This window comes from Mobula birostris, chromosome 4 (assembly GCF_030028105.1).
Source record: "Mobula birostris isolate sMobBir1 chromosome 4, sMobBir1.hap1, whole genome shotgun sequence".
Classification (NCBI taxonomy): Eukaryota; Metazoa; Chordata; class Chondrichthyes; order Myliobatiformes; family Myliobatidae; genus Mobula; species Mobula birostris.
The window spans coordinates 201,228,788-201,243,934 of record NC_092373.1 but is presented as its reverse complement, the minus strand read 5'-3'; the positions used below and the strand labels follow the sequence as shown (position 1 = coordinate 201,243,934).

The window sequence follows — 15,147 nt, the reverse complement described above, 5'->3', positions numbered from 1 at the left end:
AGAATATTGTGAGCAATTTTTGGTCCCGTATCTACAAGGCCATAAGATAGAAGCAAAATTAGGCCATTTGACTCATTGGGTCTGCCCTGTCACTCCATCATGAATGGTTTATTAGGCCTCTCAAAGCTGTTCTTCTGTCTTGTCTCATTAACCTTTGATACCCTTACTTACCAAAAACCTATCAACCTCTTTTAAATACTGTATTCCCAAAGACTTAGCCTTCATAGCTGTCCATTGCAATGAATTTTACAGATTCACCATGATCTGTCTAAAGAAATTCCACTTTATCTCTGTTCTAAAGGGATGTAAATCTATTCTGAGGCTGTGCCTAAGAAAGAATGTGTTGGCATTGAAAAGGGTCCAGAGGACGTTCAGGAGAATGACTCCGGGAATGGAAGGGTTAATGTATGAGGAGCATTTGATGACTTGAGGATTGTGGTTGACAATGGCAAGGCCAATGTTTACCACCCATCACTACTTACCCTTGAACTCTGGTTAGTTGGATTACTTTCGGTGAAGAAATGAGTCAACAACATTATTGTACTGTGTGGGAGGACCCACACACAGATTGCTCCACTGTAGAGTCATTAGTGTCATTGGTGAGGCAGATTGGTCTTGTATCAATCTGACATTTTATATTCACCAGACTGATAACTGTTTTTAATAAGAACATCGGAAACAGAAACTGGAATTGGCCATTTACCCTTTGCCACATCATCCATACATAATCTCACACTTCAGCTCCATCTTCTGAACTATCTTGGACCATAAGACTTAGGAGCAGAATTAAGCTATTCAGCCCATCAAGTCTGCACCACCATTTGATCATGGCTGATTTATTTTCCCTCTCAACTCCATTCTTCTGCCTTCTCCTTGTAACCTTTGACGTCCTGACTAATTGAGAACTTATCAACCTCTGCTTTAAGTATACTCAATGACTTGACTTCCATAGTTGTCTGTGGCAATGGATTCCACAGATTCACTACCCTCTGGCTAAAGAAATTCCTCCTCATTTCTGTTTTAACGGGATGTTTTTCTATTCTGAGGCTGTCCCCTCTGATCCTAGACTCCCTCACTGTTGAAAATATAATCTCCACATCCAAGCCTTTCAATATCTGTCATGTTTCAATAAAATCATCCCTCATTCTTCAAAACTCTAGTCAGTACAGACCCACAACCATCTAACACTCCTCATACGTTAACCCTTTCATCCCCTGGATCATTCTTGTAAACCTCCTCTGCACCCTCTCCAATGCTAGCATATCTTTTCCTAGAAAAGGGGCTGAAAACTGCTCACAATACTCCAAGTGTGGTATGACTAATGCCTTATAAAGCCTCAGCATTACATCCTTGCTTTATATTCTAGTTCTCTTGAAATGCATGCCAACACTACATTTGCCTTTCTTACTATCGACTCAACCTGCAAGTTAACCTTTAGGTAATCCTGAACTAGGAGGCCCTTTTCACCTCCGATTTCTGAATTTGCTTCTCATTTAGAAAACACACCACGCCTTTATTATAGGGTTATACCCACATAACTTTGTATACATCTATAAATCGCCCTTCGTTCTCCTATGCTCCAGGAAATAAAGTCAAAGAGATTCAAAGATATTGGCTTTATTTGTCACATGTATATCGAAACATACAGTGAAATGCATCGTTTACATTAAGACAGATTGGCGCTGGGCAGCCGGGAAGTGTTGTCACAAGCTTATAAGGTAGTGTTAGGATACCCTCCTGTAGCTTGCTGACCTAGCCATGTAGGTATTTATAAGCTTTGGTGGGATCTTTGCTCAGCTCAAGAGAATACAGGCTCTTTTAAAAAAGCAAACACGAGGAATTCTGCAGAATACAGGCTCAGTTACCCAATCTCTCCTGATACAACAACCCTTGGAACCAGTCTGGAGCATCTTTGCTGCACCCTTTCAATTGCAAGTATAAGCATTTTTTAGATAAAGAAACTAAAACTGTACACAATACTCCAGGTGTGGTTCACCCAACCCTTAGATAATTACAATGAGACATACACGCAGTGGGTACTTTATTAGGTATATCTGCTTGTTAATGCAAACATCTGATCAGTCAATCATATGGCAGCAACTCAATGTATAAAAGCATGTATAGTCAAAGAAGTTCACTTGTTGTTCAGACCAAACATCAGAATGAAGAAAAGTGTGATCTAAATGACTTTGACCATGGAATGATTGTTGGTGCTTGACAGGGTGGTTTGAGTATCTCAAAAGCGGATGATCTCTTGAGATTTTCACGCACAACAGTCTCTAGAGTTTACAGAGAATGGTGTAAAAAATAGAAAACATCCAGTCAGCAGCCGTTCTGTGGACAAAAACACCTTGTTACTGAGAGAGTTCAGAAGGGAATGGCCAGACTGGTTCAAGCTGACAGGAAGTAACTCAAATAACCACATGGTGCGCAGAAGAGCATCTCTGAACGCACAACATATTGAACCTTGAAGTGGATGGGCTACAGCAGCAGAAGACCATGAACATACATACAGTGGGCCACTTTATGAGGTACAGGGGGTAGTAGCTAATGAGTGTATGCTTTCTTGGATAAAGAGGGTAAAATTGTACACAATACTCAAATGTGATTTGCCCAACCCTTAGATAATTACAGTGAGACATATCTACTGCTGTATTGTAACTCAGTCATAATACAGGCCACCATACTGTTTACTTGCCAATCACTTCCCAATCCAGATTACTGAGTTAATTGGGTTGAAATTCCAATGTCCTACTGCTCTGATCTTTAGTTTAAGCCTCTGCACTACGTTAATTGAAATTGACCAAACCTTGTTTCTGAGACTCAAAGTCAGCCAATATTTTCTCCTTTGCATTCCTGATTTCTTCTAGTTTCCTCTGGTTTTCGTCACTCAAGCTGATAATTTGATTCTGCGTTTTGTCCGACCTCTTTGCCATCTGCTGGATATATTCTTGCTGAAAGTGGGATTGGAAGAAAAATTCAACAGAATGCTCCCAAGAGAAAGGATAGCAATAAGAATTATAATCTATAAAATGGTATTCCAGGAATGTACTGAGGAGATTTCATAGCTTATATCTGCGATAATTATTTAAACCACATGGTGCTATTTACATTCTTTCAAACAAAATTGAAAAAGTATTTTGTTAATTAAAAATGCAGGGAAAATGTTAGTCCTCATCTCTCTGTTTATCACTAGATATTTGAGACCATAAGACATAGGAGCAGAATTAGGCCATTCAGCCCATCGAGTCTTCTCCACCATTCCATCATGGCTGATTTATTATCCCTCTCAAACTCATTCTCCTGCCTTTTCCTCGCAACCTTTGATGCACTGACTAATCAAGAACCTGTCAACCTCTGCTTTAAATATACACAATTATTTGGCCTCCACAACTACTTGTAGCAATGATTTCCACAGATTAACCAAAGAAATTCATCTTCATCTCTGTTCTGAAGGAAGGTCCTTTTATTCTGAGGCTAGTCCTAAACTCCCCACTATAGGAAACATCCTCTCCACATCCACGCCATCTAGGCCTTTCGATATTGTTCATAATATAGCAAAAATTGGCAGGAAGTTAGAGGATTGGGAAGCTTTTAAAAACTAACAGAAGGCAACTAAAAAGCCATAAGGAAAGAAAGATGAAATATTAAGGTAAGCTAGCCAATAATATAAAAGAGAATATCAAATATTTTTCAGATATATAAAGAGTAAAAAAAGAAGTGAGAGTGGATATTGGACCACTAGAAAAGGATGCTGGAGAGGTAGTAACGTGGGACAAAGAAATGGCAGACGAACTTAATAAGTAATTTATGTCTGTTTTCACTGTGGAATACACTTGCAGTATGCCAGAAATTCGAAATTGTTAGGGGGCAGAAGTGAGTGTAGTTGCTGTTACTAAGGAGAAGGTGGATGTAACCTGGACTAGAATGACTACACCCTAGGATTCTGAGAGAGGTAGCTAAAGAGACTGTGGAAGTATTGGTGGCGATCTTTCAAGAATCACTAGATTCTGGAGTGGTTCCAGAGGAGTGGAAAATTATAAATGTCACTTCACCCTAAGAAGGGAAGGAGGCAGAAGAAAGGAAATTATAGGCCAGTTAGCCTGACTTCAGTGGTTGGGAAGATGTTGGAGTTCATTATTAAGGATGAGGTTTCAGAGTACTTGGAGGCACATGATAAAATTGGCATGGTTTCCTGAAGGGGAAATCCTGCCTAACAAATCTTTTGGAAAATCTTTGAGGAAATAACAGGCAGGAAAGACAAAAGAGAATTGGTGGATTGTGTACTTGGATTTTCAGAAGGCCTTTGACAATGAGGCTATTAACAAGAGAAGTGCCCATGGTATTACAGGAAAGATACTAGAATAGATAGAAGATTGTGAGGAGGCAAAGCGTGGGAATGAAGGGAGCCCTTTCTGGTTGGTTGCCAGTGGCTAGTGGTATTGCGCAATGGTCAGTGTTGGGACCATTTCTTTTCACATTATATGTCTCCTGTAGCCTTGGAGTGACTACCTCCCTATAATTCCTGTCTATTACCTCCTCACTTTCCCTAACAAGCCGAAGGTCATCGAGCTGCAGCTCCAGTTCCCTAACACGGTCTCTATTGGGAAAACCCAGTCTCCATAAAAGAGGAGTACCATCTAGCAGAGCGGCCATCGTTGGAGTGGTCTGAGTCTGAGTGGTAAGGCTTTGGCTTAACAGGCAAGAAAAAGTGGAGGCAAGGTAAGTAGTTAAGTTTATTTCTTATTTATTTTTCTTATTTAACTCTTGAAAAATAGGGGGTATGTCTGCAGGGACAGTGTACTATTCTGGGTGTCAGATGTGGGATTTTCAGGAGACTTCCAGCCTCCCCGATGACCACACCTACACCAGGTGCACCAAAGTGCAGCTCCTTAGAGACCATGTTAGGGAACGAACTGCAGCTCAAAGACCTTCAGCTTGTTAGGGAAAATGAAGAGGTGATAGACAGATGCTACAGGGAGGTACTCATCCCAAGGCTACAGGAGGCAGATAAATGGGTGACTATCAAGACAGGGAAGGGAACATGTCAGATAGTGGAGAGCACCCCCGTGGCTGTCCTCTTTAACAACAAGTACTCCAATTTGAATACTGTTGGGGGGCAGTGGGATGACCTACCTGGGGGAAGCAGCAGTGGCAGTGCCTCTGGCACTGAGTCTGGCCCTCTAGCTCAGAAGGATAGGGAACTGAAGGGGATGGCAGCAATAACAAGGGATTCTATAGTTAGGGGGACAGATAAACGATCCTGTGGATGCGAAAAAGAAACACAAATGGTAGTTTGTCTCCCAGGCGCCAGGGTCCGCGATGTTTCTGAGCGCGTCCACAATATCCTGAAAAGGGAGAGTGAGCAGCCAGAAGTCGTGGTACATATTGGCACCAACGACATAGGTAGAAAAAAGGAGGAGGTCCTGGAAACAGAACACAGGGAGTTACGAAGGAAGTTGTGAAGAAGGACCGCAAAGGTAGTAATCTCAGGATTGCTGCCTATGCCACGCAACAGTGAAGATAGGAATAAAATGAAGTGATAGATAAATGTGTGGCCGAAGAATTGGAGCAGAGGGCAGGGATTCAGATTTCTGAATCATTGGGACCTCTTCTGGGGCAGTGTGACCTATACAAAAGGGATGGGTTGCACTTGAATCCAAGCGGGACCAATATCCTTGCAGGCAGGTTTGCTAAAGCTGTCAGGAGTGGTTTAAACCAGCATGACGGGGGGGATGGGAATCAGTATGATAAAGCTGAGGATGAGCCAACAGATTTACCAGTAGATGATGGGTGTAATATGAATGTAAGGAAGGGCAAGCCAATGATTGGGTCCAAATGCACAGTGCAAGGAGTTGAATTATACCGCAGATGCAAAATTCAAAAGGGCGACAAATGCAGGACTGAAGGTGCTGTATTTAAATGCACATTGAATTCAGAATAAGGTGGATGACCTCGTGGTGCAATTAGGGATTAACATTTTGGGCATCACTGAGTCGTGGCTGAAAGGACATAGTTGGGAGCTTAATATCAAAGGATATACTTTGTATTGAAAGGATAGGCAGTGGTATGGCACTGTTGGTAAGAGATGTAATTACATACTTAGAAAGAAGTGACATAGGGTCAGAGAATATCAAATCTTTGTGAGTGGAGTTAAGAAATTGCAAGGGTAAAAAAAAACATTATGGGAATCATATAGGCCTCCAAATGGTACCCAAGATGTGGGGCTAAGAGTGCAGAGGGAGCTGGAAAGGGCATGTAATAGGGTAATGTCACAATTGCAATGGGGGGGGGCTTCAATATACAAGGGAATTGGGAAAATCAGGTTGATATCGTAATTTATTGAATGCCTACGAGATTGCTTTTTAGAGCATCTTGTGGTTGAGCCTCCTCTGGGAAAGGCTACTTTAGATTGGATGTTGTCTAATAATTCAGATTTTATTAGGGATCTTAAGGTAAAGTAACCCTTAGGAGCCAATGATGATAATGTGATCAAATCAAATCAAAAAACTTTATTGTCATTCTAACCGTACATCAGCTCTGCAGGGCAGAATGAGACAGCGTTTCTCAGGGGCAGTGCAATCATAACATAACAAACGCAACACTAAATAATAAGTGTAACAATAAATAGTAAAACACAACAGACACATGTCCGTTAAAATCAGTTATAAGTGTCCAGTGCAAGTTAAAAGTGTCCAAAGCAGAGTCAGGTAGAGCAGCTATTTAGCAGTCTGACTGCCTGTGGGAGGAAGCCGTTTAGTAGCCTTGTGGTTTTAGTTTTGATGCTCCTGTAACGTTTGCCTGATGGCAGAAGAACAAACAGTTCATGGAGAGGGTGTGAGGAGTCTTTAATGATGTATCGTGTTTTCTGGAGGCATCGACTCTGAAAGAGGTCTTGGACAGAAGGTAGGGAGACCCCAATAACCTTCTCTGCTCCCCTAACCACCCTCTGCAAGGCTTTTTTGTACTGCAATTTGAGAGGGAGAAGCATAAGTTAGATGCATTAGTATAGCAATGGAATAAAGGGAATTATATAGCCATGAGAGAGGAGCTTGCCCAGGTGCTTTGGAGGGGGATACTGGCGGAATGATGGCAGAGCAGATGTCGCTGATGTTTCTGGGAGTAATTCACAAGGCACAGGATAGATATATCCCACAGAAGAAGTAGTTCTCAAATGGCAGGGATAGGCAACTGTGGCTGACAAGGGAAGTTAAGGACTGCATAAAAGCCAAGGAAAGGGCATATAAAGTAGCAAAAGTGAGTGGGAAGTTGGATGTTTGGGAAGTTTTTAAAATTCAGCAAAAGGCAGCTAAAAAGCTATAAGAAGGAAAAAGATGAAATATGTGGGCAAACTAGCCAATAATATAAAGCAGGATACTAAGAGATTTTTCAGTTATAGAGAGTAAAAGGGAGGTGAAAGTTGACATTCAACTGCTGGAAGATGATGCTGGGGAGGTAGTAATAGGGGAAAAAGAAATGGCAGATGAAGTTAATGAGTACTTTGCATCAGTTTTCACTATGGAAGACACTAGCAGTGTGCCAGAGGTCCATGACTGTCAGAGAGCAGGAGTGAGGGCCCTTGCAGGAAAAATTGCTAAGAATGGTGTTAAGGTGCATAAGTCACCTGGACTACATCCCAGAGTTCTGAAAGAGGTTGCTGAAGAGATAGCAGATGCATTGGTTATGATCCTTCATGAATCACTTGATTCTGGAATGGTTGGAAGATTGCAATTGTCACTCCACCCTTTAAGAAAGGAAGAAGACAAGAGAAAGGAAATTATAGGCCAGTTAGCCTAACCTCAGTGGTTGGAAAAGTATTGGAGTCTATTATTAAGGATGAGGTTTCAGACAAATGATAAAAGTCAGCATGTCAAGGGAAATCTAGTCTGATGAATCTGTTAGAGTTCCTTGAGGAAGTAACAAGTAGGGTGGACAAAGGAAAGACAGTGGATATCTTTTAATTGTATTTTTAAAAGGCACTTGATAAGGTGTCACACATGAGGCTGCTTAACGAGATAAAATCCTATGGCATTACAGGAAAGATACTGGCACGGATAAAGGAATGGTTGACAGGCAGGAGGTAGCAAGTGGGAATAAAGGGAGCCTTTTCTGGTTGGCTGCCAGTTACTCGTGGTGTTCCTCAGGGGTCAATACTGGGTCTGTTACTTTTCACATTGTCAATGATTTGGATAATGGAATTGATGACTTTGTGGCAAAGTTTGCAAATGATATGAAGAAAGGTGGAGGGGTAGGTAGTGCTGAGGAGGCAACGTTATTACAGCAGGACTTAGACAAATTGGAAGAATGTGCAAAAAAGTGGCAGATGGAATACAGTGTTTTGCATTTTGGTGGAAGGAACAAAAGTGCAGACAATTATCTAAACAGGGAGAAAATGCAAACATCAGAGGTGCAAAGGGACTTAAGAGTCCTTGTGCAAGAGTTCCAGAAGGTTAATTTACTGGTTGGTTCTGTGGTAAAGAAGGGAAATGCAATGTTGGCATTCATTTCAAGAGGAATAGAATATAAAAGAAAGGAGATAATGCTGAGGCCTTCTGAGACACTAGTCAAGCCACATTGAGTATTGTCAACAGTCTTGGGTACCGTATCTCAAAAAGGATGTGTTATCATTGAATAGAGTCCAGAGGAGGTTCACGGGGATGATTCCATGAATGAAGGAGTTAACATATGAGGAGCGTTTGGCAGCTTTGGGCCTGTACTCACCGGAATTTAGAAAAATGCATGGGGATCTCATTGAAACCTACCAAATGTTGAAAAGACTAGATAAGGTGGATGTGGAGAGGTTGTTTCCTGTGGTGGGGGTGTCCAGTACTAGAGAGCATAGCCTCAAAATTGAGGGACGACCCTTTAGAACGGAGTTAAGGTGGAATTTTTTTAGCCATAGAGTAGTGAATCTGTGGAATGCTCTGTCACAGACAGCTGTGGAGGCCAAGTCTGAGGGTATATTTAAAATGAAAATTGATTATTTCTTGATTGTTCGGAGCATCAAAGGTTATGGCAAGAAGGCAGGTGTATGAGGTTGAGTGGGATCCGTGATCAACCATAATAAAATGGCAGAGCAGACTCGATTATCTGAATGGCCTAATTCTGCTTCTAATATCCTTTGGTCTTGTATGTCAATGATTTGGATGATGGAATTGATGGCTTTGTGGCCGACTTTGCAGATGGTACAAAGATAGGTGGAAGGGCAGGTAGTGCTGAGGAAGCAGGGAGTCTGCAGAAGGACTTGGATAGATTGGGAGAATGGGCAAAGATGTGGCAGATGAAATGTAGTGTTATTCACTTTGGTAGAAGGAATAAAGGCATAGACTATTTTCTAAATGGAGAGAAAATTCAAAAATCAGAGGGGCAGAAGGACTTGGGAGTCCTCTTGCAGTATTCCCTAAAGTCTATCTTGCAGATTGAGTAAGGCAAATGCCATGTTAGCATTCATTCTGAAAGGACTTGAATATGAGAGCAAGGATGTAATGCTCAGGCTTTAAAAAGCACTGGTGAGGCCCCACTTGGAGTATTGTGAGCAGTTTTGGGCCCCTTATCTAAGAAAAGATGTGCTGGCATTGGAGGGGGTCCACAGAAGGTTCACAAGAATGATTCCAGGAATGAAAGGGTTAATATGTGAGGAGCATTTGATTGCTCTGGGCCTGTACTTGCTGGAGTTTAGAAGAATGAGGGGGATTTCACTGAAACCTATTGAACATTAAAAGGCCTACATAGAGTGGATGTTTCCTATAGTGGAGTAGTCTAGGACCAGATGGCACAGACTCAGAATTGCTAAACTGTAGTCAATATGGATTGTGTCAGTTGGTTCAAGAACTGAATAGTTGAAGGGAAATAGCTGTTCTTGAACCTGGTGATATGGGACTTCAGGTTTCTGCACCTCCTGCCCGATGGTAGCTGTGAGAAGATGGCATTACCTGCATTGTTGGGATCTTTGATAGACACAGGTTTCTTGAGGCAGCACCTCCTGTAGATACTACAATGATGAGGAGGGATGTGTCCATGATGGTCCGCTACTCTCTGCAGTTTTGTACGTTCCTGCACATGGTCTAAACTGCAAAGTATTTCTGGCTGTCTCTGCTTTCACTTTTTGTGAATCATAAGACTGCTTTTCCAGAGCTGAACCCAGAAGTTAAGATGACAGGAGGGCTTACCAGGAAATAGTCAGTTTGTTACCACTGTGTGATCAAATGAGCATGCCTATAGGGAAATATCTTTGTAGGAAGAGAGAGATTAGGCACTGCAGAAGCAAGTATATAATGTTGAGGCTTTATAAGGCATGGGTCATTTTTAATCTCTCCCTGTCCCTCCTGCTTCAAAACATCCACCATTGTTCCAGTACCCAAAAAGACCAAGGTAACGTGTCTGATCAACTGGTGTCTTGTCATGCTCATCTCAATAATAAGCAAATGCTTTGAGGGGCTGGTCAAGGACTACATGGGCAGCATGCTACCACCCACTGTGGACCCCCTAAAATTCACCTCCAACAAGACCGATCGACAGATGACACAATAGCCACAGCTCTACACACCATCCTTACACATCTGGAGAAGAAGGATGCTTATGTGGGAATGCTGTTCTTGGACTACAGTTCAGCATTCAACACCATAATTCCATCCAGGCTCAACAACAAGCTCAGAGACCTTGGCCTTCACCCTGCCTTTTGTAGCTGGATCCTGGAATTCCTGTCAGATCGCTGGCAGGTGGTAAGAGTGGGCTCCCTCACCTCTGCCCCTCTGACCCTCAACACAGGTGCCCCTCAGGGCTGTGTACTAAGCCCCCTCCTTTACTCTCCATATACCCATGACTGTGTCACCACCCACAGTTTCAATCTGCTAACTAAATTTGCTGATGACAACAGACTGATTGGCCTAATCTCAAATAATAATGTGGCAGCCCACAGAGAAGAAATCTCCACAGTTGTCGCAAAAACAAAGGAGCTAGTTGTGGACTACGGGAGGAATGGAGACAGGCTAGCCCCTATTGACATCAATGGATCTGGGGTTGAGAGGGTGAACAGCTTTAAGTTCCTCAGCATAAACATCACCGAGGATCTTACGTGGTCTGCACACACTGGCTGTGTGGTGAAAAAGGCGCCTCTTACACCTCAAACGGTTGAAGAAGTTTGGTACGGGCCCCCAAGTTCTAAGAACTTTCTACAGGGGCACAATTGAGAGCATCCTGACTGGGTGCATCACTGCCTGGTATGGGAACGGTGCATCACTGCCTGGTATGGGAACTGTACTTCCCTCAATCGCAGGACTCTGCAGAGAGTGGTGCAGACAGCCCAGCGCATCTGTAGATGTGAACTTCCCACTATTCAGGACATTTACAAAGACAGGTATGTAAAAAGGGCCCAAAGGATCATTGGGAACCCAAGTCACCCCAACCAAAAAATTGCTCCAGCTGCTACCATCTGGGAAAGGGTACCGTAGCATAAAAGCCAGGACCAACAGGCTCCGGGACAGGTTCTTCCACCAGGCCATCAGACTGCTTAATTCATGCTGACACAACTGTATTTCTATGATATATTGACTATCCTGTTGTACATAATATTTATTATAAATTACTATAAATTGCACATTGCACATTCAGACGGAGACATAACGTAAAGATTTTTACTCCTCATGTATATATGACGGATGTAAGTAATAAAGTCAATTCAATTCAATTCACTTGGAGTAATGCGAGCAGTTTTGGGCCTCTATTTAAGAAAGGATATGCTAGCATTGGAGATGGTCCAAAGGAGGTTCATGAGAATGATCCTGGGAATGAAAGGGTTAACATATGAGGGGCGTTTGATGGCTCTGGGCTTGTACTGGCGGGAGTTTAGACGAATGGGAGGGGGGATTTCATTAAAACCTATTGAATATAGATATATATAGTTATAGGAATACGAGATATAGCCTGGATAGAGTGGATGTGGTGAGGATGTTTCCTATAGTGGGGAATCTATGACCAGAGGGCTCAGCCCCAGCATTCAGAGATGTCCATTTAGAATAGACATGAGGAGCAATTTCTTTAGGCAGAGAGTAGTGAATCTGTGGAATTCATTATCACAGAAGGCTGTGGAGACCAAGCCATTGCGTCCATATATTTAAAGCGGTTAGTGGGTTCTTAATTAGGACTTCAAAGTTACAGGGAGAAAGCAGGAGGGTGGCCTCAAGGCAAAATAAATCAGCCATGATAGAATGGCAGAGCAGGTCTAATTCTACACCTATGTCTTATGGTCCTATTAATACTCCCCCGATCATAAATCAGGTATTGAGTACAAGAGTTGAGATGTTATGTCAAGGTTGTAAAAGATGTTGGTGAGGTCAAATTTGGAGTATTGTGTGCTCTTAGGGTCACCTAGCTACAGGAAAGATGTCAATAAGATTGAAAGAGTACAAAAGAAATTTACAAGAATGTTGCCAGGACTTGAGGACCTGTGTTATCAAGAGATGTTAAATAGGTTAGGACTTTACTCCCTGGAGCGAAGGAGAATGAGAGGAGGTTTGATAGATAAAATTATGAGAGGTATAGATAGGGTGAAAGCATGCAGGCATTTTCCCTCAGGATGGGTGAGACTAGAACTAGAGGTCATAGATTTAGGATGAAAGAAGAAATATTTAAGGGGAATCTGATGGGTGACTAATTTTCTCTAGCAAAAAGGACAGCAGAGCAGTTGTTGGAATCAATTGTTAAGGATGAGAATACAGTGTACTTGGAGGCACAGGACAAGATAGGCCAAAGCCAACATGGTTTCCTGAAAGGAAAATCCTGCCTAAGGAAATAAAAAGCAGAGTAGACAAAGGAGATATAGTAGATGTGGTGTACTTGGATTTTCAGGCCTTTGACAAGGTACTGCACATGAGGCTGTTTAGCAAGATAAGAGCCATGGAATTACAGGGAAGGCATGAGTGAAGCATTGGCTGATCAGCAGAAAACAGAGAGTGGGAATAAAGGGATCCTATACTGGTTGGCTGCCTGTTACCAGTGGAGTCCCACAAGTGTCAGTGTTGGGACCGCTGCTTTTTACAACGTATGTCAATGATTTGGACTACAGTATTAATGGATTTGTGGCTAAATTTGCCAATGATACAAAGATACGTCGAGGAGCAGTTAGTGTTGAGGAAACAGAGTCCGCAGAGAGACTTAGATAGTTTAGGGGAATGGGCAAAGAAGTGGCAAATGAAATACAATGTTGGAAAGTGTATGGTCATGCACTTTGGTGGAAGAAATAAACAGGTAGACTATTATTTAGATGGCGAGAGAATTCAAAATGCAGAGGTGCAAAGGGACTTGGGAGTCTTTGTGCAGGATACCCTAAAGGTTAACCTCCAAGTTGAGTCAGTGAAGAAGGCGAACGCAATGTTGGCATTCATTTCTAGAGGTATAGAATATAAGAGCAGGGATGTGATGTTGAGGCTCTACAAGGCACTCGTGAGATCACACTTGGAGTATTGTTTGCAGTTTTGGGCTCCTTATTTTAAACTGACATTGGAGAGGGTTCAGAGAAGATGCATGAGAATGATTCCAGGAATGAAAGGGTTACCACATGAAGAACATCTGGCAGTTCTTGGGCTGTATTCCCTGGAGTTCAGGAGAATGAGGGTGGGGGGAGGAAATCTCATAGAAACATTCTGAATGTTAAAAGGCCTGAACAGATTAGATATGGCAAAGTTATTTCCCATGGTAGGGGAGTCTAGGACAAGAGGGTACGACTTCAGGATTGAAGGACGTCCATTTAGAACAGAGATGTGGAGAAATTACTTTAGTCAAAGGGTGGTAAATCTATGTCATTTGTTGCCATGACTGGCTGTGGAGGTCAAGTCATTGGGTGTATTTAAGGCAGAGATAGATAGGTTCTTGATCAGCCAGGGCATCAAAGGGTATGCAGAGAAGTCAGGGTCTGGAGATGACTGGAAGAATTGGATCAGCCCATAATTGAATGGTGGAGCAGACTCTACTTCTGCTCCTATATTTTATGGTCTTGCTCAGAGAGTGCTGCAAATGTGGAAAGAGCTAGACTAAAAGAACATAAGACATAGAAGCATAATTAAGCCACTTGGCCCATCGAGTCTGCTCTGCCATTTGATCTTGGCTGATCCATTATTGCTTTCAACCCCATTCTCCTGCCAGTAGAAGTGGTAGCTGAGAGTTCAATTGTAGCATTTAAGAGAAGTTTGGATAAGTATACAGATGGGAAGGGAATGGAGGGCTATGGTCTGGAAGCAGGTAAATAGGATGATGCAGAAAGCCAGGCTGGCACAGACTGAAGGGCCTGTTTGTGTGCTCTATGACTCTAACGGAGGACAGCAGGAAGAGGGAGGAGCAGAGTGAACATAATAGAGACTGAAATCAGAAGTTGCTGACTGCTTAGTTCCATATTTCCCTGGTTATTAACCCTCCTGAATATGTTTCTATCCTATTGGAGGTCCACAATGGCAAACCGTCTTTGGGTAGCTTAAGGGCTACACACGATTTTGTCTGTAGGTCGGAAAGTATACAAAAATTATTTGATATGACAACCAGCTCTCCACTGTATTGCAATGAATATTTATATGTTTAAAGATACAGTGTGGAGCAGGCCCTTCTGGCCCACCAAGCTGCACTGCCTAGCAACCCACCTAGTTAACTTTAGCCTAATCACAGAAAAATTTACAATCGCTAATTAACCAATCAACCGGTACGTCTTTGGACTGTGAGAGGAAGCCAGAGCACCTGGAGGAAACCTACGCGGTTTACGGGGAGAACATACAACTCCTCACAGGCAACACTGCAGCTCAACTCCAAACCTTGGAATGCCCCTCGCTGAAACAGCTGAATAGAGCTAAGATGGTGCCCTAAAACATCAAAAACACATGAGACTGCAAAACAATCATAGAACACATCCTGCTTGGATGCAATGCATCATGGCTTGGTATGGTAACTGCCCTGCCCAAGGCCACAAGAAACCGCAGACAGTTGTGACCTCAGCTCAGCCCATTACACAAACCAGCCTCCCCTCCACAGACTGTCTACACTCACCTCTGGCTCGGGGAAACAGCTAACATAATCATGGACTCTTCCCGCCCTGGACATTCTCTCTTCTCTCCCCTCAAGCAGTGGATACGTACTGTCAGACTGAAGGACAGCTTCCACCCTCTG

At 42.7% G+C, this 15,147-nt stretch overlaps 1 protein-coding gene across 2 annotated transcripts in view; it reads right to left on the bottom strand.

Moving 5' to 3' along the window:
* ccdc166 (coiled-coil domain containing 166) overlaps nucleotides 1-15,147 on the bottom strand; it is a 42,265-nt gene that overhangs the window by 14,848 nt on the left and 12,270 nt on the right. For both annotated transcript variants that reach the window (XM_072254816.1, XM_072254817.1), the window contains exon 5: nucleotides 2,810-2,954. In XM_072254816.1, the coding sequence (XP_072110917.1) occupies nucleotides 2,810-2,954 (145 nt within the window). The remainder of the gene's footprint in view (nucleotides 1-2,809; nucleotides 2,955-15,147) is intronic.